Source organism: Boleophthalmus pectinirostris, unplaced genomic scaffold (assembly GCF_026225935.1).
Source record: "Boleophthalmus pectinirostris isolate CB_2022bp ecotype Guang Dong unplaced genomic scaffold, ASM2622593v1 HiC_scaffold_7, whole genome shotgun sequence".
Taxonomy (NCBI): domain Eukaryota; kingdom Metazoa; phylum Chordata; class Actinopteri; order Gobiiformes; family Gobiidae; genus Boleophthalmus; species Boleophthalmus pectinirostris.
The window spans coordinates 12,614,164-12,639,036 of record NW_026571473.1 but is presented as its reverse complement, the minus strand read 5'-3'; the positions used below and the strand labels follow the sequence as shown (position 1 = coordinate 12,639,036).

Sequence of the window (24,873 nt, the reverse complement as noted above, 5' to 3'; positions counted from 1 at the left end):
GGTTTTACCTGGTCATAACACGCTTTGATGTTTGTGCCAGTGCACCACAATAAGAGCATTGTGTTGTCTGGATGGTACGTGGAGCCGGGCTTTAGTGAATGGCTCTGGAGAATCTCTCTTGTTGGTGATTATGTCTCGACTCAACAGTTCCATCACTGCTGTGTCTTTGTGCATGTGTGGCCCTTTGTCCCGCGGCAGAGGGGACGCACAGTGAGGTCATACTGCAGGAAGCCTCTGGAGGGGGCTAAAGTTAGTGATCAGACAGAGTCCCCTACCAGCTGTCCAAGGAATTACAAAAATATGACAGAGTTGAACAAAATAGTATTACTTTTATTCATATCATTTAATCATTTATTATGTTAGGAAACAAAACAAAAAATCCAAATAAAAAAAAAGTCTTATTTACCTTCAAATCAACCCTTTGCAAATAACCATTTTGGCATGAATGTAAAGTTAAGTATAAAAAGAAAATTGTAAAAAATTACATAACAAAATGTTAACAAATATAATCAAAGTACGAAAATGTACAGTGTGGTCACAATAGGTGACAAAAATTAAATTATGAATAACCTTGGTACATTTAAAATTAAACATTATCATACTATGCCCTTACACAGACGAGGTTGCAGCCCTGAGGGGAGCACTGTGTGGCTGGGAGCGGGCCTCGTTTCTGTCTGCATGCCTCCTTTTCCTCTCCTGCAGGTAGTAATTGACTGCTCTGATTGTCTTAAATGTGAGCACTGTCCCAGCTATGTACAGGATGGCCGTTATAAGCCCAAACAGAGCCACTGCTGCGTCTGCCCCACTCACATCACAATTCATCCAGGTGTACCCATTTCGAGAATAAATTATCTTTCGCTGCTGGCACACATCTGTTGAGTTCACCCTTATAATAAAATGTAAGTACAGTCCAACAGCGACAATGTAGAGTACTGCTCCCACAGCTTGGAAAATTAGTGCTCCAACTAGTAGCTTTCGGGACATTAAGTGGGGTGGTTTATTCCCAGATACTACAAAAAGCAGGCTGATGACCCCAAAGGTCAAACTGAAAGAGATGCCTCCATAGATGGTTGGCGCCCTCATCTGGCTGTACTGCATGTCCAGGTCTCGCACTTTTTGCAGCTCAGTGCCCTGGAGGTTGAAGTTGGAGTTGATGTTGAAACCACCCATCCCAGCTGCAGCGGACATACCTGAAGTCACCATGTGAGCTGCCACCACACATATCAGGACCAGGGCATTGGTCAGGACAGCACAGATGAGGACAATGCCTAAAAAATACATGAAGATCATTTAATATTATATTTTTGCTTAGTAATGAGTGCAAAAATAAAATGTTTTGCTGAAATTTTAAAACTACCAAATTATAACAATTATTCACAATTACTGACACCATGACCAAGCAGCAGTGAAATCTATAACTTCCTTCTATTCACAATTTCTAAGATCACCATTTCTCTATGTGACCAGCTTTATTAAATATTTTTTTCTGAATGATAAATTTGTTAATAATTAATATGGCATGTACAGCAGAATTATTTGTTTGTAGATTGAATTCAAATAACAAATTTGGCTTGTAAAGTTCTCATAATTATATTTGAATTTGTACCATTATTGTGACCTGAGAAATCATGATTATTGGTTAACAGATTAATCTTGACATCCTTAGTCCCAGAGACCCACAGTGGAATTTGTACTGTTGGAACAGTAGTTAGTATCAAACAAAAGAAGAATGAGAAAAAGGAGAATAACAGTAGGCCTACTATAGCCGCATAAGATAAATGCTAAAAACTAAACTAACTTTATACATAACACTACAATAACTAATAATAACAAATGCCATAAATGTTATTCTTAAGGCGCATTGTGATGTCATAAGGTCAGAGCATGTCATTAATCCAGTGATCTAATCTGTGTAGATTACAGGTTATCTCTTTTCGCCAATAATGGGGTCAGATTAGTCTATACAGGGAAGGCGGTGAATAGAAAACCGGTTTGCTCAGTGTGTTCTCCGAAAGAGGAAGGTGCAAAGACTGAAACCAAAGTCCTCTCACTGACAGCACTCCCAGTGGTTAAAGAGCTGTATAATGTTATGAGTGCTCTGTGGTCTCACCTCTCCTAGAGCACATGTGGGTGCATTTGGAGTCAGATTCACGGTGCTCCACTCTTGGGACATCCCGGCCATTCTTAGAAGAGCGGGAATCTTCTCTGGGATAATAGGGAGGTTGAGAGGAAGACCTAAAGGATACAGAAACCATGGAAACCTAAATATTAGCCTAATTAAATTAAATTACAGCACAGAAAGGTGTCAGGTGTGATAAGGGTAAAGCACACAATATTGGTTACATAGTATTATAACACAAATTTAGACCTAAATGTAAATAAGATTTAGTTTTATATTTCATATCTTGCATGCTCCATATAATTCAGAATTAACTGAACAAAAACTCAGATTAATTTAGATTAATTAATAACGTAATGAATAGAGTAATACTGACCTGCAATAGCTATAAACAAATATTATTAAGCACTGTCAAACGTAATGATGAAATATTATATTGGCTCAGAGTACAGGCCTTCTCTTTAGGTACACACCTGTCTGGTGATGAGCGTCTATTCTCATGGTCCCTGTAGTATCGACCGTCTCCGTTTCTGTCCCGGTGTCCCCGGTTGGAGCGCGGCTGACTGCTCATAGTCTGCAAACCGAAAGACAATCAAGGTCATAGTAGGCCTTAAACTGCTAAGGCATTCCCCATTTGTTTAGACTTATTCAAATTATTATTACTTTATTCTCGAGGATCTAGCAGATAGTGTGCGTAAAACCGTCGCCATTGCGCATATGGATCCAAACTTATTCAAGCTTTTTGAAGAAAGAACTTTGCAACAAAAATAGCCATGAAATAGTTCATTAACGAAATTATACAACTTACTGTGAAGTGGTTTTGAGATTGTTCTTAATATCCCGGCATCGTTGAATAAAATCTTTCGACAGGTAATGCGAAAACAAACCGCACCCACCCCCCTCAGCAGCGGAGTGGAGGAAGAGCGGAAGGGGCAGTCGCTCAGGTAAGAAGCGGGATCAGTGCACGGATCAAGGGAGAAATGGAGTGTTCTCTTCATCCGCTGTCCGCAGAGAAATGTGGTTTCTACGCTCAGAATGGGACCTTTGTGTGGGTCCAAAGACGCCTCTTTCAGTGTTGTTTATGGCACATTTGGCATTTCGCCTGAAGTGACTGTCTGTTGCTGTGCCCAAGAGGAATGTGCTTGTTCTATTCACAAGAACATAATATTCCCCCGCAATGCAATCTTCAAGTCCCACCAGTTGAAGTAGTAGTTTAGATGCCGTACGTAACTTTTTTTAAATTCTGCCTAGTTATTAGGCCTCTTTTGATGTAGTTTTCAAAATGTCCACACGAGGGCAGCAATAAATTAGCCTTTGTGCGTGCACCGAAGTTCTTCCGGGTGGTCTCAGAGATGTAAACATCAGGCAGTCCAAGCTGTACAGAAATGTTGTTCCTCCGTACCGCGGCTGTCGGCTTCAGGACAGTGGCCGCAGTGCGCTGCCTGTGCTCCGGCCACACCGCCTCCCGGAGCACCGCTGCATACATCCAAGGCCAAAGCCCCGAGCCTCGTATCAGGGGTACTTTTACTACATCGACCACCAGGGACAGGTGAGGCTTCTGACACACACCAGAGAGCACGTGAAAATTCCTCTTTCTCATCACTCTTGTCTCTTTTTTAGCTTTTTCTTGATGACACCAAAGTGAAGAACTTTGTCACCTGTTTCAAAGGTATTTTTACAATTATTATTATTATTATTATTATTATTATTATCATTTAGTAGCCTAATTTTAGAGTTTTTGTTGCACATCATAGCTTGAAGAAATAGTTGTTGGTTTCCAGCTCTGATCATTGATGATGTTTCCTCGGGCAAGACACTGGACACTGGGTCGATGTAGTAGTGGGAGTCACAGACGTAGAGGGGCAATGATAGATACACAGGTCTACCCCACAGCAGTCGTTGCTATAAAAGTAGCAGATTAGATGACAGAGTAAATTATGAAATACAAGACCAGTAAAAATACTTACATTTTCACATGTTCTTCTATGCACAGATAAACAGTTCTTGGTTTTCTTCTTCAGTCGGCTGCGGTTGAATCAGAGTGGACGATATGAGGAGGCTTTCCCTTTTGTGTCCCCATGTGGCCGGGAGAGAAACTTTGTGAGGTGTGATGACCGGCCTGTTGTCTTCACTCACCTCATACATGGAGGACATTCAGAGGCACAACTGCTGTCCTACTGTGGAGGGGCAGAGAAGCTTACAGCCCCATTTCGCCCCGAGGCTCTGTACATGCACCCAGACACTGGACGAGTGTACCACCCCTGCTCAGACAGGACAGGAGGAGTGGGACTGGTCCGCTCAGCTTTGGCCATAGAATTAAGCACCAACTTTGTTTATGCAACAGATGAGAGCCAGTCTGGACAGCCAAGTCACTTTGTATGGGGTGGTAAACAGCATGAACTGACCAATGAGCTTGCAGGATATTTCACATCTGTAAAGGATGGCAGTGGAAAGCAGGGAGGGGTTGGATAAGGCCATGTAGTCCTGAGTGGCCAAATATGGCATATAAAACATTCAAACACCATTTTGCTGATTGTAATGACTACCTGGTATTTATCTGAATTAACATAAACATAAAAATAAAAATATAGTAAAATTCTAGCAATTGTTTTTAATTTAACAATTTTATGTTTAAGAATTACTGAAATTACTTGATGAAAAGAACAAACAACTGTGCGGTGGTGGACATATTATCCAATGCAAAGGGTATGGCTACATCTGACGATATATGATATATCTATGATATGATTTTGATTAAGCTTCTAGAATTATACGTTAATAATAATAAATCTGAATGGCAAAAGGGTGGTCGATTTCTTGTGTTTTGTTAGCTTGAAAGTTGATACGTTATAAAGTAAGGTTATCTGTGTTTAACAGCCCGTGTGCGTATCTTAATTAAATAGACCTAATGGATTATTACATTTGCTTTTTTTTGTTTTGTTTTGTTGTTTTTTTAAGGCAGCTGTGACGTTGCGAAAGTAGTTGGGCTTTAAACGGCCAAGTTCCGCCTTCATTCCTTATCCACAGGAGGCTCAGTTGGAAGGACTGCAAGTCCCAGACTGCTCGGCTGCACTGAGCGCCGTCACAATGAATATGGCAGCAGCATACAGCGACACACGCGGGGCCATGGAGCGCTCTATCCGGGAGCGGGTTCCGCCGCTGCTCACGGACCTGTATCAGTTCACGATGGCGTACGCGTACTGGCGGGCCGGTCGACACCAGGAGCCCGCCGTCTTTGAGCTCTTTTTTAGGGACAATCCCTTTGGCGGAGGCTTCTCGCTGTTCGCAGGACTACAGGACTGTCTGCAGTTCCTTCAGAGCTTTTGCTTCACAGATGAAGGTAAGTGTTGTTGCCTATAAACGATGTTTGCTTTTTTATATTAAAGTTTGGTTTTTTTTGATAGCGCAGTTCAGACCTCATCAGGGTCCCATGACCGCATACTGTTGCGCAACTCCCTCCGCGCGGGGACCACCGTGCCCTTTTGACTCTCATGAACTTTAGCATATAAAGGCGCTTATGCTTATTACAGAACTAAGGACTGCAGACATGCAGTATTCAGAAACAGACTAGTCTAGTCGGGCGCTTATGAAGAAAGAAGTACACATTCAAGTTCATTCTTGCGTCCATACGTACGCTGTCCTTACAGAGTTCAGAGACATAATGTTATGTAATCCATAATCACACAGAGATACCCTGAAGGTCTATTGTTTCTATAAATGATGGACAAGGGTAACCCTTCCGTCCTATGGACAGTAGTGTAGTTAACTTGACTCTTAGAGTCTACCAAAATGGTACAGCAATAATCAGATTCATTTTGATGAAAGAAAGCCCCCTTTTATAAAACGTGTTACAGTAACTTCTCTTTGTCCCAGAAGAAAAACTCAGGTCTTACTGTGAAGGTGCAGTCTTTAGATTAGTCTTAGTTACAGTTGTTGTGATGAGACTCTGGGTCATGTGTGATTCTGAAGGAGCACATGTACAACATACCCTTTTACAAACACGTGTAATTATTCAGAGGAAGCATTCCGACTGTGAAAGGTTTATTTGTTGTCCAGACGTGGAGTTTCTGCGCTCTGTCCTGCCCCCCAACACTGACCCCGCCTTCTTCACCTTCCTGAGGGGCTTGGACTGTTCTGGTGTCACCGTGCGCTCAGTGCCAGAGGGGACTGTGGTCTTTGCCCGGGTGGGTTCAGAATAAATGTCAAACATCCTCAGTGTTGGACCATGGTTTAACTTTCACATCTGCAGGTTCCTGTGATGGAAGTGGCAGGTCCTCTGGCTGTGGTCCAACTGCTGGAAACCAGTTTACTCTGCCTAGTCAACTATGCCAGGTAAAAAAAATTACACAAATTATTACAGTTCATATAAATGTAATTATACTGTGTGTAAGTTTGGCTTTGCTGTTGTTAATAGTGTGATTTGTCTGTAGTCTTGTTTGTAGTAACGCTGCTCGGTTTCGTCTGGCAGCTGGCCCCAGCAGGAGTCTACTAGAGATGGGACTACGTCGGGCCCAGGGACCAGACGGAGGACTCACAGCTTCCAGATACAGTTACATTGGAGGTAAATGTCATCATTATGTGTCCTTGGGCAAGACTCTTTGCCCTCCCTTGGCCTAAATACAAATATATGTGAGTGAGTAGTGATCAGAGGGTCCGTTGTTACAGATTGGCAGTCAAGCTTCTGTTATTATTTAGTATTAGCTGTCATACTCAGAGGCTGTGTTTCTTGTAGGTTTTGATATGACCAGTAATGTTCAGGCTGGCTTCCTGTTTGGGATCCCAGTGGTAGGGACCATGGCACACTCCTTTGTTACTTCATTCAGTTCCTTGGAGGAGGTGTGGCCTCAGGTGAGTTTCTGTTTGGCCTGAGATGGTGCTAATAAACAAATGAAGACTCTTACACAACTTCATTTTGGCACAGGATTTCTGTAGATTTTTGTGCTTTTATTCCTAGACACTAAACACAGCCAGTGGAGACCAAGTTGACCTGATCTCACTGACAAAGGGCTTGCTCAGTCGTGTTTGTGTGCTACTCAGAGCTGAAGCAGGGAAGATCTGTGAGGGTGAGCTGGCTGCGTTTCTCACTTACGCCATTGCCTACCCACACAACTTTCTGCCTGTGATTGATAGCTACAGTGTTGCCTGGTAAGTAGGGCTAGGTGATATAGTGAAAAATGTATTCCCCTTGTATTGATGAAAATTGTTCTTATTTAAAATAAACTGATGTAGCTTCTAACAATATAGTTAATGAACAAAGACAAAATCAACGTTTTCAACCAATTTGATTAATTGCCCAGCTCTACTGGTTTAATATTAAATTAACAAATAAAATTGTACAAAAGTTTTGTCCTAGCAAGCTTGACTAAATTAAAATGTAGAAAGAACTGATGATGAAGACTAGTTGGTGATTAGACACTTTCTTTTCTTATTAATTGTTGCAGTAGTGGGCTTCTGAACTTTTGTGCTGTGGCCTTGGCTTTGTCTGAGCTGGGCTACAGACCCTTGGGAGTACGCTTGGACAGTGGTGACCTCTGCAGGCAGTCTCTGGAGGTGCGGCATGTCTTCAAACTCTGCAGTCAGCAGTGAGTGCCAGTGTATGTCCATCACTGTGATTTTACAAACGTACTATACATCTTGAAACCAGAATTTGGGTTTTTAAGCTTTTGTTGTTGTTTAGTTTTTCAGCGTCCACCTTTGATTCATTAATTATCGTTGGAACCAACAGCTTCTCAGAGAACACCATGTCAGAGCTCAACAAGAAGGTATTATGGTATTAAGAATTATAATAAAGACCAGATTTCCTCTATTGTTTTTTTTTACTGAAACACTTTTACTGCAGGAGAATGAGATCGATGCAGTTGGTGTTGGAACACATTTAGTAACATGCACAAAACAACCATCACTGGGTTGTGTATACAAGGTATTATAGTTTAAAAATAAAGCCATTATTTAATTGACAAGTTCTAATATATATGTCATATTTCTGTATGTAGTTGGTGGAGGTCAGAGGGCGTCCCAGGATGAAGGTCAGTGAGGACCCAGAGAAGAGCACAGTGCCTGGGAAGAAGGCTGTGTACCGCCTGCTTCACACAGAGGGTATGAACAGAGGATATGCCCTTTTTGGTGAATCAGAAAAGTATAATAACATTGAGTATAATGTTCTCCACTTTTGTGAAGGCCATCCTTTTCTGGATGTGGTTTGTTTGGCAGTTGAGCCTCCTCCTAAGGCTGGACACCCTTTCAGTTACTATCTCAGAGAAGAGGACACCTCTCGCTGTGTTACTCCTGCTCAGGTCACCTGTTTACGCCAAGAAGTCTTCACCAAAGGACAGGTGAGGACAAACTCTTGACACTTCAACATAATAATTGTTGTTCCACAGACACAAACTACAAATGATTTATAATGATTCCTCATTACAGATTTTTAAATGGTTTTCAATATTAATTTCCTGAACGTAAAAAATACAGTTTTTTAATCTTTACCATTTAACACAAAAAACAATTTCCAAATTCTGTTCTGCAAGCCACATGCTTTTATAGACTGAGAATTGACAGTAGACTGGAATTGGCAGATTAAAAATACCCTGCTGATCATTGACAATTAGAAATTACTGCCTTGGAACTCAATTAATTGCACGGCCTTAAAAGATGTATATTTTGTGCAGGTCACCTATCCTGTGTGCAGTGCTAAAGAAACTCGAGCAAAGGCCCAGAGCTCCCTTCAGATGCTTCACCCTAAATACAAGAGACTGCAGGACCCAGATATTTACACAGTAAGTCTCCTTCATATTTCCTCTGTACCTACTTCACTTCTCTGTATCCCCCTCCACTCATCTCTACCTCCTTCTCCTCTGTACCTACACATCTTCTGTATCTCCTCTTCTGTACTTCCTCCTCTGTACCACCTCTTCACACAGAAAATCAGAGTAACCATGTGTTTTCCTCAGGTGGCTGTGTCAGAGAAACTCTATAAGCTGGTGTCTGAAATCAGAAGAGGCATTACTAACAACAGCGCCAACTTTCTTTTATCCAACTGAAAAATGTGTATCTGTAATGTGGTTGTATTTATCTCATGTGCCTTAAAACTACAATTCTTCTGCATAGTGACATGTAGGAATATCCTAAACAAGTTGAGTACCTCATTTTCTATGTGCCTCAGTATTGTAAAACTCTAACCTGTTTGACTATTATGTATGCTACTAACAATAATCTTACGTTGTGTCAGTAGTGTGGCCTGTTAAAATTGCAGATATTGACTTGAGACCAATTCACTCTAACTGCTGCAGCCCACAAGATGACCACAATCAGCTGACAACAAATTGGTACTTTCTGCTTTCTGAATGTATTGTATCTTGTGTTTGTATCTTTCTGAATACGTTCATAAAAAAAAAATATTATACAAGCTCTTGGTACTGGACTCACTTGTGGCTATTGGCCTTTTGGGACATAGATAAAGAGAGTAGTCAGCATTTGTACTCAAGTAAGTTACTTTGAAATGTTTTTACTCAAGTAGAGTAGTAAAAAGTAATAGTAATTAAGTAGTAAGTAATGGTAAATGCTTAGACCAGTGTTTCTCAAACTGTGGTATGAGTTCCTTCAGGTACTTGGACAGCTCTTTAGTTTGTGGGTTAGCCTGATAGTTCATTTTATCCACCTTTCTGTCCTCCTTTGGATAATTTGTTTAGAACTACTAGAAATTATCTTTCCATTTTCTTCTACTTATTTAGGGCTAGGTCACAGGGGCAGCAGTCTAAGCAGGGACTCCCAGACTTTCCTTAGCCCGAACACTTCCTTCAACTCCTTCCATGGGACCCCAAGGTGTTCCCAGGCCAGCTGAGAGACTTTGTCTTTAAGACGCATACAGAACAGATGCTTGACCCACCTCAGCTGGCTCCTCTCCATGTGGAGGGGCAGCGGCTCTGCTCTGAGCTCCTCACCCTATCTTTAAGGGAACACCCAGGCGCCCTGCAGAGGTAACTCATTTCAACTTTCAGTCATTACCCAAAGCTCATGACCATAGATGAGGGTAGGAACGTAGATTGACTGGTAAATCGAGACCTTTGCCTTTTGACTCAGCTCCTTTTTCATCACACCAGTCACAACAATGGAATGCAATAGAGTATAATTGTAAATGTAGTTGTGTCAACTTTTAGATGTGGTTTAGCTCTACGTTAGACCTGGAATAGTTTTGTTATATACCCCCTTTTGATCTGATGGTACTTTGAAAAACAAGTTTTTTCTTTGTGGTACTTTGCGTAATCAGTTGGGTCCCCTGGGTTAGACTGTAAAATATAGCCTATAATTTAAGTTGAAGTGTCAGAAAAATACTTTGAAATGTACAATTTCTTCAAAATGTCTCTCAAGTTAATGTAACTGAGCGAACTCTCCACCTCTAGTAAAATCTTACCTATAGCTGTACGTGGAGCAGCAACAGTCAATATTGTCTGTGGGTAGAGGTAGCAATTTTCTCGGATGCCACTGGAGGTCGCTCTTTTCCCACTCTCCCTTACTCCCCTCGTCTCCCCTCATATTACGGCCAACACTGGGAAGAAAAAAAATCTGATCAAGCTTTTCCGGTCTCCTAGCCCTAATTTCCTCTCAAGACCTCTGGCGTTTGGGGCTGGGGGAGAGATAGGCGCACAGAGATCTGGAGCGAGGAGAGGAGATTCTGGCTGCTGGATTGAGCACCGCCTGGCTCCGAGCTGCTTACGCTCCAGACACGAGACTGCGTAGGACAATGCTCGCTGTCCACGGTGTAGCCTGTACGTTGTAATGTGCTGAGGAGCTCGTATACGTTGCTGGACAGAATGATTTGGCTGATGGGAGCACACTGGCTTCTCGCCTCGGCCCCGGAGAGCACTCATCCGCGCGCCTCTCCTCCGCGCTGCTGCATTCACGCGTCCGTCCGAAGAGTCATTACATAACTTGGCGTCTTGGTCGAAGCTTTTTGACAAGAATAGGATTTGTCTGTGCATTCTGTGGCCGGATGAGCGGTGGTATAGTGTTGGATCCGCTCTGCTTGTGCTGTCGTGGACTGAGGGTGGAAACCTGAGTCCAGCTGTGATGAGACGGGGAGTCCGGGTGGATTTCACTGGTGAAGCATCTGGAAAGGATAACTCCCCCTTCAGAGGACCACAGCTCAGTCATGTGTTTTAGTGTGTGTTTTATTAATAAATGCCAGACTGCTTGGATTAGCCCGCGTTAGATTGCCATAATTTGGACTCCCCTCTGCACCGGTGGGTTCAGGGAAAGCATCCTAGATTAGTACTCAAACTCCCGTGCCAGCTATGCGGTGAAGATGTGCGCTGCCAGGTTCAGTAACTGTCTGAACGGCTGTGCTGAGGAGGCCGGAGCTACAGGGGCGGCTGGTGGATCTACTGGTCCGCTCATGGCCTCCAGGATGCTGGACTGGACCGAGGCTGGCTCCCGCATCCTCCACAGCCTGGAGATGGGTACAGTCATGACCCTGTTTTACCAGAAGAAATCCCAGCGCCCCGAGAGAAGGACTTTCCAGATCAAGCAGGACACGCGACAGATAGTTTGGAGCCGGAACCCAGAAAAAATAGAGGGAGAAAGTGAGTGCTTTTACATTTAACCTGAGCTTGTCTCTACAAATAAACCCCATGTTGTATCCATATTGGTTACTGCAATAAACAGTTAATAACAATAAGTGTCAAAAGTGGCACACTTGTAAACATATTTTCCCCATGTTACATACGTATTTCCCCATAATAGGCTACATAACCATAATATAGTTGAAGACAATCAGAAATAATGAATAATAACAGTACACATATTAGCCTACTTTGCCATGCTTTCCTTGTGCATTCAGTGTAGCACCAATCTGATGCTATGATATAGATTAGGCAAACTTTATTGAGCCACAGTGAAATAGGCAATGAGAACCATGTGGCCTCAAAATGATTTCCAAATACTTACACTGAACCATAGGATATTTCTAATAGAAACAGTATGCAGTGTAAGTGTTTTTAGCCTTTTATAAGCCTGTTCATGTTTGATATTGATCACTTTTATCTGACTGCATAACTGTTGTAGAGTGTCTTTTATAAAAGGTACTCAAAAGCTCAAACTAGACAATCTGAGTAGAAGCTTGTTTATGCAGAAACTAAACAGATGGTGTCTTTACTGTCACAATTCAGAATAGGTTATTTCATGTCTTATCTGTGTTGACTTAGGTACTGGACTCACCCTTAAGTACTGTATACCAAATAATAACTATACTTGCTGTTAGATCCAGTGTTGTTTCTTATGCAGAAGGTTGCAGTGGTCAGTTCAACAAATGAAATCTGATTTGTGTGCTAAAATCTCTTGGGTATTACTCCTTGTTTAGGAAATACTTTCAATAATGACTTAACCAGAGAAAGGGAGCAGGACTGGGCTTCCTGAATTTTAACATGTACTCTCCTCTTTCCTTCGCTTTAAGAAGTTAAGGTGAGTAACATAACTTTGAAGGTGCAATACATGGTACATGGTAACCTGACAAAGTGTTACATAAACTATACAAATGTGGTGTGTTGTGAAATGGGCAAATACATGCAGTGTACACAGTGAGGTACAGTAATGTCCTGTAATAGTACAGGGTGTATGTTTGAGAGTCAGTATTTATCATTGGGACATTTTTGGTTGTTTTTCTGTACTATGATACAATTTGAACTCTAGACAGTTGAATTTGAACTTCTATAACTCTAGACCTACATTAACTACTTAACTGTTGCATTATGGCATTTCTTTATTGCAGCCCATATTTCTTTGATAATATTGTACATTTGGAATACTTTTTGGGGAATAATTCAGCTTTAGGGTTTGGTTTCAATGTTTATGGTCTATATTTATAATGACAGGTCCATGTGAGAGTTAAATAGTGTGGTGTGTGTTGCCATGTGTTAAATATAATTCTACACTGCACTGTTGTAAATATACATATATTATGAGAATTTATGGATGAAATACAGCGGATTTAAACAATGTTTATTGGCAGTTGTCAGTAGATATAGACTGTTATGATATATTGGCTGGCTGATATATCAGACTGATATTTGCACTTTTTAGCACATCAACTATCGGTCTTAAATTTCCAGCACAAGCCCATATTTGCTTTTAAATGACCCCATATATCATCCCAAAAATATCAGCCGATCTTATCGGCCATAGGGTTCTCTGGAGTATAAAAAATTGGTGTCGGCCATGAAAAAAATTGGTCAATCTCTAGTTGTCAGTGTAGTAAGATCAGAAGTGTACAGTACATTTGAAAAAAATTTTGGATAGTAATTCAACTGCAAAATGCAAGGTAATAACATAATGTGATTACAAAACCTAAAGTAAATTTGGTAATTTACTACTGTGTACCCAGGAGCACTGGTGACCATAACCTGAGGTCTCAGAGCTTCCTCATGTCTGTGCATGAGTCAGAACAGAGCTGGGTACAAAGGCCTTCAGTTTTGTTGCTCCACAGTTATGGAATGAACTTTGACTTAATGACTTGGTCCCGCTAAATGTTTATAGGAGACTTTAAATGTCTTGGAGGAACAATCGTCTGGTTGTAGTTATTTTATATGAGGTGTCTATTTTAATAATGTCTTAATGATTTTATTGAATGAGGTGTAATCATGTACAGCTGATTGTACCAAGGTTTCCCTGTCTGTTTGATGATTGCTGCCTCTTGGCCAGGACATTCTTGAAAAAAACCAAAAAAAACAAAAACAATAGCCAGCCTTAACATTGAGCATTAGAAATAATTCTCACCTAGTATTATGCCCCAATGACCCCTCTCCTCCCATAGAAAAGTATACCCACCCCCATCCACATATTTAGTCTCCAGTCTTTCCCCAAGCAGCCTTCCTGCCTGCCTTGCCGCCTCACTAACTCCTCTCACTGTAGGCGCACAGTCAAGTGGCAATGGTGCGCTTAAAAGTAGCACGTTAGGGGTTTGGCCGTGGGTTGCCAGATTGGACCACTTTTGCCTGTCTGGGGTGTGGAGCCTATTGTTTAAGTGTGTCCTGGATTCTGAGGCCTATAGGGAGGATTTGTTACAGTGTCTGTGAGCACCACGAAAACGTCTGACATTCACAACTGCCCTGATAGAGTTTCTCTTCTGTCTGCCATGTGTTATTCTAACTCTGTTTTTATTGTAGGCCATTGTTCACACAAAATCTTAAATTCCTTGTTTTGTTCACTAGTGTTGGATGGATTGTTGTTTTAGTCGATCTGTAGTTCAAGAGTAGCTATTACTAGATTTGAATAAGAAGTGTGGAATATTGATAATGTTGTGAATGAATATATGCAATATTTTATATTCAAATAAGGTTGCAAAATAGAGACAGATCAATATGAAAAAAAACCCAAACAAAAAAAAACAAAAAAACATAATGATTACAAAGAGATGAATCTGGACCATTGTTAGGTAGCTTTACCATTATTTCACATTTGTCAGATACTTGAACTCAACAACTGAACAGTGAACATCTCTAGTTCCCGCCATTTTTTAACTTTATATATATATATATATATATAATAATGAAATAAAATGTGTTTCTCACCTTCCACGGTGGTAGGTCTCTCACCCTCATTCAGCTCGGGTCCTCTACCAGAGGCCTGGGAGCTTGAGAGTTCTGCGCAGTATCTTTGCTGTTCCCAGTACTGCACTTTTCTGGACTGAGATGTCCATTGTTTTTCCCGGTATCTGTTGAAGCCACTCTTCCAGTTTGGGGGTTACAGCCCCGAGTGCTCCGATCACCACAGGCACCACTGATGCCTTTACTTTCCAGGCTCTCTCCAGCTCTTCCTTGAGCCCCTGGTATTTCTCTAGCTTCTCGTGTTCCTTTTTCCTGATATTACCATCGCTTGGTATTGCGATGTCCACCACCACGGCTCTGCTCTGTTTCTTATCCACCACCACTATGTCTGGTTGGTTCGCCATCACCATTCTGTCAGTCTGTATCTGGAAGTCCCACAGGATCTTGGCTCGGTCATTCTCCACAACCTTTGGAGGTGTTTCCCACCTTGATCCTGGGGTTTCCAGCCCGTACTCTGCACCGATGTTTCTGTACACTATGCCCGCCACTTGGTTATGTCGCTCCATGTATGCTTTCCCTGCCAGCATCTTACACTCTGCAGTTATGTGCTGGACTGTCTCAGGAGCCTCTTTGCACAGTCTACACCGTGGGTCTTGTCTGGTGTGGTAGATCTGGGCCTCTATTGCTCGAATGCCCAGGGCCTGCTCCTGAGCAGCCAGGATCAGTGCCTCTGTGCTGTCCTTCAGACCAGCCCTCTCAAGCCATTGGTAGGATTTCTTGATATCAGCCACTTCAGTTATGTTCCGGTGGTACGCCCCATGTAGGGGTTTGTCCTGCCATGATGGTCCCTCCAGCACCTCTTCCTCTGGACCCCACTGTCTGAGACATTCTCTGAGCACCTCATCTGCTGGGGCTTTGTCCTTGATGTACTCAAGGAGCTTGGATGTTTCATCCTGGACAGTGGTTCCCACACTCACTAGTCCTCGGCCCCCTTCCTTCCGGCCTGCGTACAGTCTCAGGGTGCTGGATTTGGGATGGAACCCTCCATGCATGGTCAGGAGCTTTCGTGTCTTAACATTTGTGGTCTGTATCTCCTCCTTTGGCCAGCTTACAATCCCTGCAGGGTATCTGATCACTGGCAGGGCGTAGCTGTTGATTGCCTGCACCTTGTTCTTGCTGTTGAGCTGGCTTCTAAGGACTTGCCTCACTCTTTGCAGGTATTTGGCCGTAGCCGCTTTCCTTGTTTCCTTCAAGGTTGCCATTTGCTTGTGGGATACCAAGGTACTTGTAACTGTCCTCAACGTCTGCTATTGTTCCCTCTGGGAGTGACACCCCCTCTGTGTGGACTACCTTCCCTCTCTTTGTCACCATCCTGCTACATTTCTCAAGCCCGAATGACATCCCAATGTCTGTACTGTAGATCCTTGTGGTGTGGATCAGTGAGTCGATGTCTCGCTCACTCTTAGCGTACAGCTTGATGTCATCCATGTAGAGGAGGTGACTGATGGTGGCCCCGTTTCTGAGTCGGTATCCATAGCCAGTGCGGTCGATTATTTGGCTGAGAGGGTTCAGGCCTATGCAGAACAGTAGTGGGGACAGTGAGTCTCCTTGGTATATGCCACATTTGATGGACACATGTGCAAGTGGCTTCCCCTTGACTTCAAGGGTGGTTTTCCACAACCGCATCGAGTTCGCAATGAACGCCCTTAGAGTCCTGTTGATATTGTGCAGCTTCAAGCACTCAGTGATCCATGTGTGTGGCATTGAGTCATAGGCTTTCTTGTAATCAATCCAGGCAGTGCACAGGTTGGTCTTACGGGTTCTGCAGTCGCGGGCGACTGTTCGGTCAACCAGGAGTTGGTGTTTGGCTCCCCTGGTGTTTTTGCCGATACCCTTCTGTGCTGCACTCATGTATTGATTCATGTGCCCACTTATCTTAGCCGCAATGATGCCTGACATGAGCTTCCATGTTGTGGAGAGACAGGTTATTGGTCGATAGTTGGATGGGACTGCACCCTTTGAGGGATCCTTTAGGATCAGGATCGTACGCCCTTGGGTTAACCATTCAGGGTGAGTCCCATCCCTTAGCAGCTGGTTCATTTGTGCTGCCAGGCGCTCGTGGAGGGCAGTGAGCTTCTTTAGCCAGTACGCATGGATCATGTCACGGCCCGGTGTGGTCCAGTTTTTCATACCTGAGACTCTTCCCTGGATGTCTGCCACAGTGATGGTGACTGGATTCTGTTCAGGGAGGTTGCTGTGGTCTTCTCTCAGATCCACCAGCCACTGTGCATCGGTGTTATGTGATGCCTCCCTCTCCCATATGCCTTTCCAGTACCTCTCAATCTCCAGCCTTGGTGGGTCTGCTCTGGTGTTATTACCCTGCCACTGAGCGTACACTGTCGCCGGTTGTGTTGCGAACAGCCGGTTTATTCGTCTGGCCTCGTTATCTCGTGTGTACCTCTTTAGGCGGCTGGCCAAGGCTTGTAGCCTTTGTTTGGCAGTTTCGAGTGCTTCAGGTATGGGCAACTGGTTGTACCTCTTGGGCACTTGCTTTTTCATTGCACCTTTCTGGGCCTCTGACAGTTGGCTCACTTCTCTCCGCACCTCCTTGATTTTAGCCTCTAACCGTCTTTGCCATATATATATATATATATATATATATATATATATATATATATATATATATATATATATATATCCAAATTGCAGAACAGCTTTGTAAAAATACAAGTTTTAACTTTATGTTTTGGGCCAACATTGTCCAGTGGGATATTGGCTGAACTGATATCTTCCAAGCTGATATACGATCTACCAAAATTTTCAATATCCGTGCCAATATCTGATACCAGTATCGTCTTGGTGTATCCCTAACCTGGATTCGTGGATTTAGTCATAGCATTGTTCCTACACATTTAATAAACCAAAAGTATAAAGTAAGTATAAATTACAGCAATATTTGCATGTGCCCTTGTGTGCATCAGATGTGTAAGACAAATGAGAATAGAAGAGATATGTAGCTTAACACGAGGCTGTTGTTTGTATGTGTTTGAATAATCATGCAACAGATAAATGCATTTTGTATTTATTAAAAAAAGAACCTAATATAATCGATGAACTGTACTACATCTATTGTGTTTTCAATATCTGTTTAAAAAGAGGAAAAAAATCCATATCTGAGCATCCCTATTAATTTGGTCATTCTTGCCTTACTCAACCCTCTCTATATGTTACCATTTTTACAAACGCACTTAATAATTACTTTCTCATGGACTTAAATTATACAGACTGCAGTATTCTATTGTCTTGTTCCCGTTATGACATTTTCAAATTAACTCTGTGTCAAATAAAACAAATTTGTTCCAGAACACATTTTATCAATATGGCTCTTCATATCATTTTATTGAGCCTTAATAATAAACCTTCAGTTATTACCATATATTCAACTATAAATCAAAGCCAAAACATATAACTAACCTAACAATAAAAATGTTATCAGAACAATTTATCTTTTCACTAGAAAGATTTAAAGGAAGTCCCTGAATTATACAAACCTGCCCTCCCTCACTGAGAGTAATGGTCATCGCATACACGGGAGCTTTGTCTATTAATTATTTATCCAGCATCATAAAGCATGAAACTGGTGCCATGGCTAATCCTCAGGCCTTCTCTGTGAGACACCTCCAGTATATGGAAGCCTCTCGGGACCTTGGATATAAAATACACACATGCGCTTTCATAACCCTTCGCTCGCACCCCCCTTGGTACATTCTTGGAACTCTGCTTCTCCCTGAGTTTATCTGTGCACTGTCCTCCAGCTCTACTCTCCCTCCTCCCAGCCCACTCACTCCTCCTGTCTCAAACCCTGTCACGTTTTCTTTTTGGATCCTCCTTTGACTTCCTTTTCATTTGCTCGATTCTGTTCTTTTCACTGTAATCCCGTCTTTTGTCGTGTGTGGGATGATGTTATTCTTTGGGATGAGCGCTGGCACACAGCGGGTATTCAATCCTGAGGCGGAGGAAGTGTGGGGTTATCAGGGAGGGCCTCTTCCTGTCTGTAACACTGACTGGCTGCAGGGAAACAAAACATTCAACATCTTGATCAGGAAGCACAGTCATGGATGGTAAATTAGGCGCTAAGCACCGTTCATTGTGGTGAACAGTTTTAGCCCTGGAGCCTTTTGTAAAAGCTTTCACAAAAAGACATTTGTTTTGTCCAATAGATATGTTGAGGTTTACTGTATTTGCATGGTAGGAAATCTTTTGTAAATCCAACCCCACAGAAGTATTTTATGTGCACACTGGTTTCAGTTCAAAATCTTTCTGCTGTGAGGCATGAGCCAACCACTGCCACCATGTCTGATGCATGCACCCTGTTGCATTTATATGGGCATTGAGTTGACGTTTCTATGCTTGTAGCTTTATTAGATAAGTGAAAAAATTGGGCTTGCATGTCTGACCAACCATTGTCACAAGCAAATAACGAACTTTTAAGAAAACTGAGATTTCTCTTTCTTTTTGAGCTCTGCATTATTTGATTTTGTCCACGTGGAAGCATTGATAGCATGCAGCATGCGCGTGTACGCAGTTGTTTATATCCTGTTACATCAGCGTACAGAAACTGCTAACATGTTTACCAGTTCACACTGCTCTTGGCACGCTCTTTTTTTGCCACTGACCTGAAACCGGCAGCTGCCCATAATCACTGTGGACACGCAGCAAAACTATCGTCTCCTCCTCCAGCTGGAGACTTCACTCTCACACAGATGGCATACAAGAAGCTAGTATTTTATTACATGAAAAAATTACAACATCTGCAACTGATATCTATTAAGACTGAATGATTTGGGAACAATATCTGATTGCAATTTTTCTGATTGTAATTAGATTTGTGATTTAATAATAGGATTCAGTTCAAAGTTTTCATTTTATATATGTCCAGAAGAATGGACAGAGACTGAAATATGAACAGGAAAAACTAATACAAAAAACTTCAAAACATGTTTGTACAGATCTAAACCATGGAGTGTGTTTTTAGTGTGTTTTTATGCATAATTAGACAGGATTTTGTTGTTTATGGAGGAAATTATGCTACTTCAAAAAATTGCAGCTTTTGTGATACAGTAATCTTACAGCCCTTATGTCTATTAAAAAAAATGTAGATATATAGACAGACAGACATATAGATCCTAAGGGAAATTCAAGTTTAGTTTTAGTTTAGTGATAGTTTTTTAAATACAATTTATGTATTCTGTTTTCCATAAAGCTATTTTCTTTTCTTTCTGATTTTGTTGCTGACAGCATTTCTTGACTGTGAAGTGTCTCCAGTTCTCATTTGAGGCTTTATCACATGCATGTTTACAGCCTGGCCTGGGATTAAAGGCCGCGGTGGGCAGGACTGTCTGTCTACTCTGTCTGAAGAATGTGGAACAGTGCAAAGCTATGGACGCCCCCATTAGTGAATCATTAGTTAATAACATCATGATAAGAGGCTTAATAAACAGCAAGGATCTTGGAAGTATTGTTTATGAAAAGAAAATACTGTTTTTGCATTACACTTCAAGGCTTTTGTTTGAAGTTGAAATATACTAGTAGTTGTCTTTAATCTCAGTCCAAACACTCAGCTGCTCCATATGTACAAGGTTGTGTCCAGACTTTCACAAAAATTCAGATGGCAATGTTACGCAATGACAAATATTCTTGCAGGGATGAACAGAGATTCATAGTGAGACTAAGGTTAAACTTTAAAAAAGACAGAGTTTTGCATAAAATATAGACATGAACAGAATATTTTTTTGGAAAAATATGTGGAGATTATAAAAAGGCTGAATCGGCTGATAGTTCTGCTGCTGTGGTGGAAACAGGGGTCTAAAATGGTGGTAAAGAGACACAAAATCTACTTTATAGATGTGTTTATTTTTACCTTTTCTACACCAAAACATTATCTTAAACCTCTATAAACATGAAATATACATGTGATTCTTGTATTAGTTTATTGGTTTATATTTCAGTCTTCTCTCAAAACAACTGCTCCTGGATATGTAAAAAAATTGTACTTTGCACTATGTAACATCTAAAGTGGAGGATCCGCTACTTGCTTGGCTCCATGCAGATGTTTCTTTGCATGGAATGTTTCACAGTAGGGCATTAAACATATCTGCATCTCTTTTATTCAATTACAACTGTTTTATAGCCACCCAAAAAAATATGAAATAATGTCTTATTATGAACATACATGCTTGCTTTATCATAGATCTGACCATACTTGCCTTTATTGTGATTAATAAATTTATTTCCATGCCTTGGAATAATCAAGGCAAAATGTTAATATCTCCATTTAGACAAGGTGGCGAACCCTCCACCAGAAAAGTTACAATACAGTCCCAAATCAATTTAAGCCAAACTCAAGAATTTTAACTTTTCCTTATTTATCTGTATCCTTTTCTGCATAACTCCATATTGACTGAGTCCTCTGTCAGTCTGGGAGCATGTATCAGTATTTATTGAGGACATCTGCTGTGGTCATAAGCGTTGGTTTTCTTTGTGGGTGTGTCTCAGACTGGACTTCTGCTGCAACTGTTAGAAGTGTGGTCCAAAGCTGACATCATCGCAGTGTGGTCAACAGGCTTTGGGGGACATGCCGACTGTGGCTTGCAAACTAAAATAATACTTTAACTAGCTAGCTCAGAAATAACTTCTTAGGCAAGTTAGACAATGCATTTAACATAGAGTGTAATTTCAAGAGATTCAGGTTTGTGCTAAATGCTTTTATTTGAATGTTGGGGCGCAATGTTAAAAAGGTTAAATCTATAGACCTATGTTTCTTAAAGGGCCCCATATTACACTATTTTCTGTCTATGTTATAATGTTGTTTCCTCAGCAAAACATACCCAAAGTTATGTTTTGTTTCATTCACACGTGTTTAATACACAAACCCTGCATATGTAGTCTGAGTTCTTCTCTCAAGCTGTTCCACCTTGTGATATCATGTGGTAATACAGGAAGTGCTTTTCCCACCATTTACTATTCCATAATATAATATCAAAGTATTACAAGGACCTATAGGCCACCAATCAGGTCTAATCATGACTAAAAGTATCACTAACCCAGTAACCCTGTCCCAAATAATCTGTAATTGTTAAATTTATTGATACTTTAGCAAAACATTCAGTGTTTGGCACGTTAGATAAATAAACGTAAACATGTATTAACAGAGCCTATATTACGCTATTTTCTGATCTATGTTATAATGTTATTCCCTCATCAAAAGTTGTATTTTCTTTCATTCACACATTTAACATCCAAATCCTGCATATTTAGGCTGAGTTCTTCTCTCAAACTGAAAACACCTTGTTCCACCTTGTAATGTCATGTGGTAACACAGGAAGTGCTCCTCAGTTTAATTAAACTCCATATACCTTCACTAGAATCATTTGGATAATTTCAAAAATGTGTTAACATGAAAACTACCATTGCATGACATCACAAGGTGGAACAGAGGATTTTAGGTTTTGGAGATGTAGACAGACTAATAATTAAGGGTTACTAAAACATGTGTGAATGAAACAAAACCCAACTACAGTTATGTTTTTAATGAGATGAGATAACAACATTCAAACATGTCTTAAAGCTCACAAGAGTCAACTATGCGTAATATAGGACCTTTAAATGAAACCACAGTTTGCTCCAGACTATATGTGTATATATACGTGTGTATATGGGTGTATATGGGTGTATATGTGTGTATATGGGCGTATACGGGCGTCCCTGTCTACATTTTTCCCCATAGGACCCACATGTTTTAGGGAAAAAGTTGTGATTTATGGTCCATGCATGTTTGTCTTCATGCAACCTGAGCTCTCCTCTCCTGTCTCCTCCAGTTGACATCCGAGAAATCCGGGAGCTGCGGTTGGGAAAAGGATCCAGGGATTTCGAGCGCTACCCAGAGGAGGCTCGTAAACTGGACTCCTCCCATTGCTTCATCGTGCTGTACGGGCTGGAGTTTCGCCTGCGCACTCTCAGCGTCGCTGGTTAGTGCAAGAATGGCACATGTGGTGTTTAACTATTCAAATTCATTTTGTGGAGATGTTTTGTTCTTATATTCTCGCTCACTTTTCACTGTTATAGCTGAAATTGTGATACAGTTGAGTTTTATTTATGAATACAGAACATTATTTTTACATGCTTAGAGTCAGATCCCCTAACAAACTTAAACTTGAAATTTGTAACTTTTCTGATTGAGGGTGTTCCTGTTTGTCTTCATGGAGATTAGTCATGGGACGATATTGAAATGTGGTACCACGATTATCATGGCCGAAATAATTGTGATTAACAATTATATCTTGTTGACAATTTAAAAATGTTTTAGATATGAATAATTCCATATTTCAACAACTGCTTTAGTGTTATACTTTGTTTTATGTGAAAACAACAATGATCTAGAACATTCTGGTGATATAAAGGCAATTATTAAATTAAATTATATTATTGTTTGTTGTCACATCCCTAATAGAGATGTTATTGCTCTGTCTGGGATGTTCACATTATGTTATTAACCTTATCTCCATGGAAATAAACAGGTGATGCTTTTATGTCAAGTTACAGGCCAGATCTGTGGAGAGGAGACCCTGCTTACTCTAGCAATGCAGCTTTTTCAGCATTTTACAACAACAAAAAAACTGTAAGTGAAATGATAGATCTATGTGGAGACAAGCAGGTGGCAGACCCCTCACTAGAAAAGTTACATAGAGCACCTTTAAGGCCTCCTCCCTGGCAGCTGTACCCTGTAACCTCAGTCAGAATTAGCTACATATTCACAGTGCTTCTACTATCCCCAACTCTCCCCTCTGTCTGTGCCCATTGTGCCCACTGTGCCACTTCTTAAAGGCATACATATGCACAATAGTATCATTGTTTGTCCTGGTTTTAAAGGGTGTGAATGTAAGATACAGTATGTCTTTGTGTTGTTTTGTTGTAGCCTTCAGTGAAGAAGAAGTGAACATGTGGATCACAGGTTTAAACTGGCTCATGAGCGACACCCAGAGGGCTCCAGCTCCACAGCAGACAGACAGGTGTGTGCTCATCTATACTGTATATGTGATCCTGTGTACTGTTTACAAAAACAGCTCATCTGTGTTTTAAAATCAAGTTAGAATTTAATATGTGTACCATAAGGAGATCGGATCTGCCACCTGCTTGTCTCAATGGAGATGTTATTGCCTGGGATCCAAAATACACACTTCTTCAGTACTTTATAATACTTTACAATACTTTACAATACTTTACAATACCATACTTTTGTAACTGGTGAATCTCCTCGGTTTCAAATGGGTGTGATTGCCAGGTGGATTAACCAATCAGGGACATGCATGTTCTGTACTCATCGGAAGAAATAAAGGAAAAAAATATCACAAGGGGGCTGAAAAACTTTGTGGATTTCTGTAGCATCAGTGAGCCAAGCAAACATTAAGTAAATGCTAATCTGAGGTGAGAGAAATTTAATCTGTAAATCATAGGTGACCAATGAGGTCCTTCGTTTCACATATGTTACTTGAAAAAAAAATCTGATGCACGATCACGTTTGAGACACAACAGAGGACGTGGGAACCAAACTGACTGTATAAAAATACAAAGAGATATTATTCTGGATTTGCTAAGCAAACAAATATGTGAAAACCTTCAAACTCAATGAAATACAAAAAAACAACAGAACCAGTAATATCTTTAGCATCTTAAATGAAATAATTTAATCTGCTGCCATCTGCTTTTTAAATCAAATAACATTTTCTGACCTGTACCGTTTCCTGTGTACGTAGGTGGCTGAGGAAGCAGTTTGAGATGATGGACAGGAATCATGAAGGCAGGTGAGCTGTGCCAACAAATATGTCATCAACCTCTCACTGTGTTACATGCAGCAGCTGATTGGTCGGTCACAACACTGGGGGAAAGGTGGAGGTGAAACAGATCCAGATGTGATCAAAGAGGGCAGCTGTGACCTTTGACCCCTCCAAGTTCTCATTACCTATTTCCATGTTCTCTCAGTGTGCAGTGTGAAATAGGTCAGCATCTGCAACCAAAACACTGTTGCTTGAAATTAAAGATGTCATTGTTTTTCAGTGAATCATGGTTATTCAGGTCACAATAAAATCTTAATAACATGTAACAAATGTATTAACTGACCATCTTAGAAGTAAAAAAGAAAAAAAGACTCTTATTTAAATTGAA

General features: G+C 41.1%; 4 protein-coding genes across 6 annotated transcripts in view; 3 read left to right on the top strand and 1 right to left on the bottom strand.

The window, feature by feature from the left end:
* Window positions 1-324: 324 nt before the first annotated feature.
* si:ch211-191a24.4 (uncharacterized protein LOC100150331 homolog) lies at window positions 325-3,093 on the bottom strand. 3 transcript variants are annotated; one of them, XM_020938139.2, is made up of 4 exons: window positions 2,928-3,093; window positions 2,593-2,693; window positions 2,111-2,235; window positions 325-1,268 (listed from the first exon to the last, which is right to left on the bottom strand). In XM_020938139.2, the coding sequence occupies exons 2-4, from the start codon at window positions 2,688-2,690 to the stop codon at window positions 610-612; spliced, it is 882 nt and encodes a 293-aa protein (XP_020793798.1). In that variant the 5' UTR covers window positions 2,691-2,693; window positions 2,928-3,093; the 3' UTR covers window positions 325-609. The 3 variants fall into 3 exon arrangements, with proteins under 3 accessions (XP_020793798.1, XP_020793799.1, XP_020793797.1); XM_020938140.2 differs by lacking the exon at window positions 2,928-3,093 and adding an exon at window positions 2,783-2,857; XM_020938138.2 differs by lacking the exon at window positions 2,928-3,093 and adding an exon at window positions 2,783-2,844 and having other exon boundaries at window positions 2,593-2,682.
* Window positions 3,094-3,211: 118 nt separating this feature from the next.
* On the top strand, window positions 3,212-4,922 carry cunh8orf82 (chromosome unknown C8orf82 homolog). Its single transcript, XM_020938145.2, is given in 4 exon segments — window positions 3,212-3,634; window positions 3,637-3,668; window positions 3,740-3,788; window positions 4,113-4,922. Coding segments are annotated over 4 exon segments (690 nt in total). The 5' UTR covers window positions 3,212-3,504; the 3' UTR covers window positions 4,592-4,922.
* Window positions 4,923-5,132: 210 nt separating this feature from the next.
* On the top strand, window positions 5,133-9,521 carry naprt (nicotinate phosphoribosyltransferase). The gene is made up of 13 exons (XM_020938059.2): window positions 5,133-5,459; window positions 6,176-6,303; window positions 6,369-6,451; window positions 6,550-6,680; window positions 6,852-6,967; window positions 7,074-7,264; window positions 7,561-7,701; window positions 7,797-7,881; window positions 7,959-8,039; window positions 8,113-8,215; window positions 8,297-8,451; window positions 8,785-8,892; window positions 9,067-9,521. The coding sequence occupies exons 1-13, from the start codon at window positions 5,207-5,209 to the stop codon at window positions 9,154-9,156; spliced, it is 1,665 nt and encodes a 554-aa protein (XP_020793718.1). The 5' UTR covers window positions 5,133-5,206; the 3' UTR covers window positions 9,157-9,521.
* A 1,875-nt stretch (window positions 9,522-11,396) lies between these two features.
* LOC110172233 (1-phosphatidylinositol 4,5-bisphosphate phosphodiesterase gamma-1-like) overlaps window positions 11,397-24,873 on the top strand; it is a 33,585-nt gene continuing 20,108 nt past the window's right edge. The window contains exons 1-4 of the mRNA XM_055164714.1: window positions 11,397-11,694; window positions 22,530-22,679; window positions 23,627-23,720; window positions 24,465-24,512. Coding sequence (XP_055020689.1) covers window positions 11,418-11,694; window positions 22,530-22,679; window positions 23,627-23,720; window positions 24,465-24,512 — 569 coding nt within the window. The 5' untranslated portion in view covers window positions 11,397-11,417. The remainder of the gene's footprint in view (window positions 11,695-22,529; window positions 22,680-23,626; window positions 23,721-24,464; window positions 24,513-24,873) is intronic.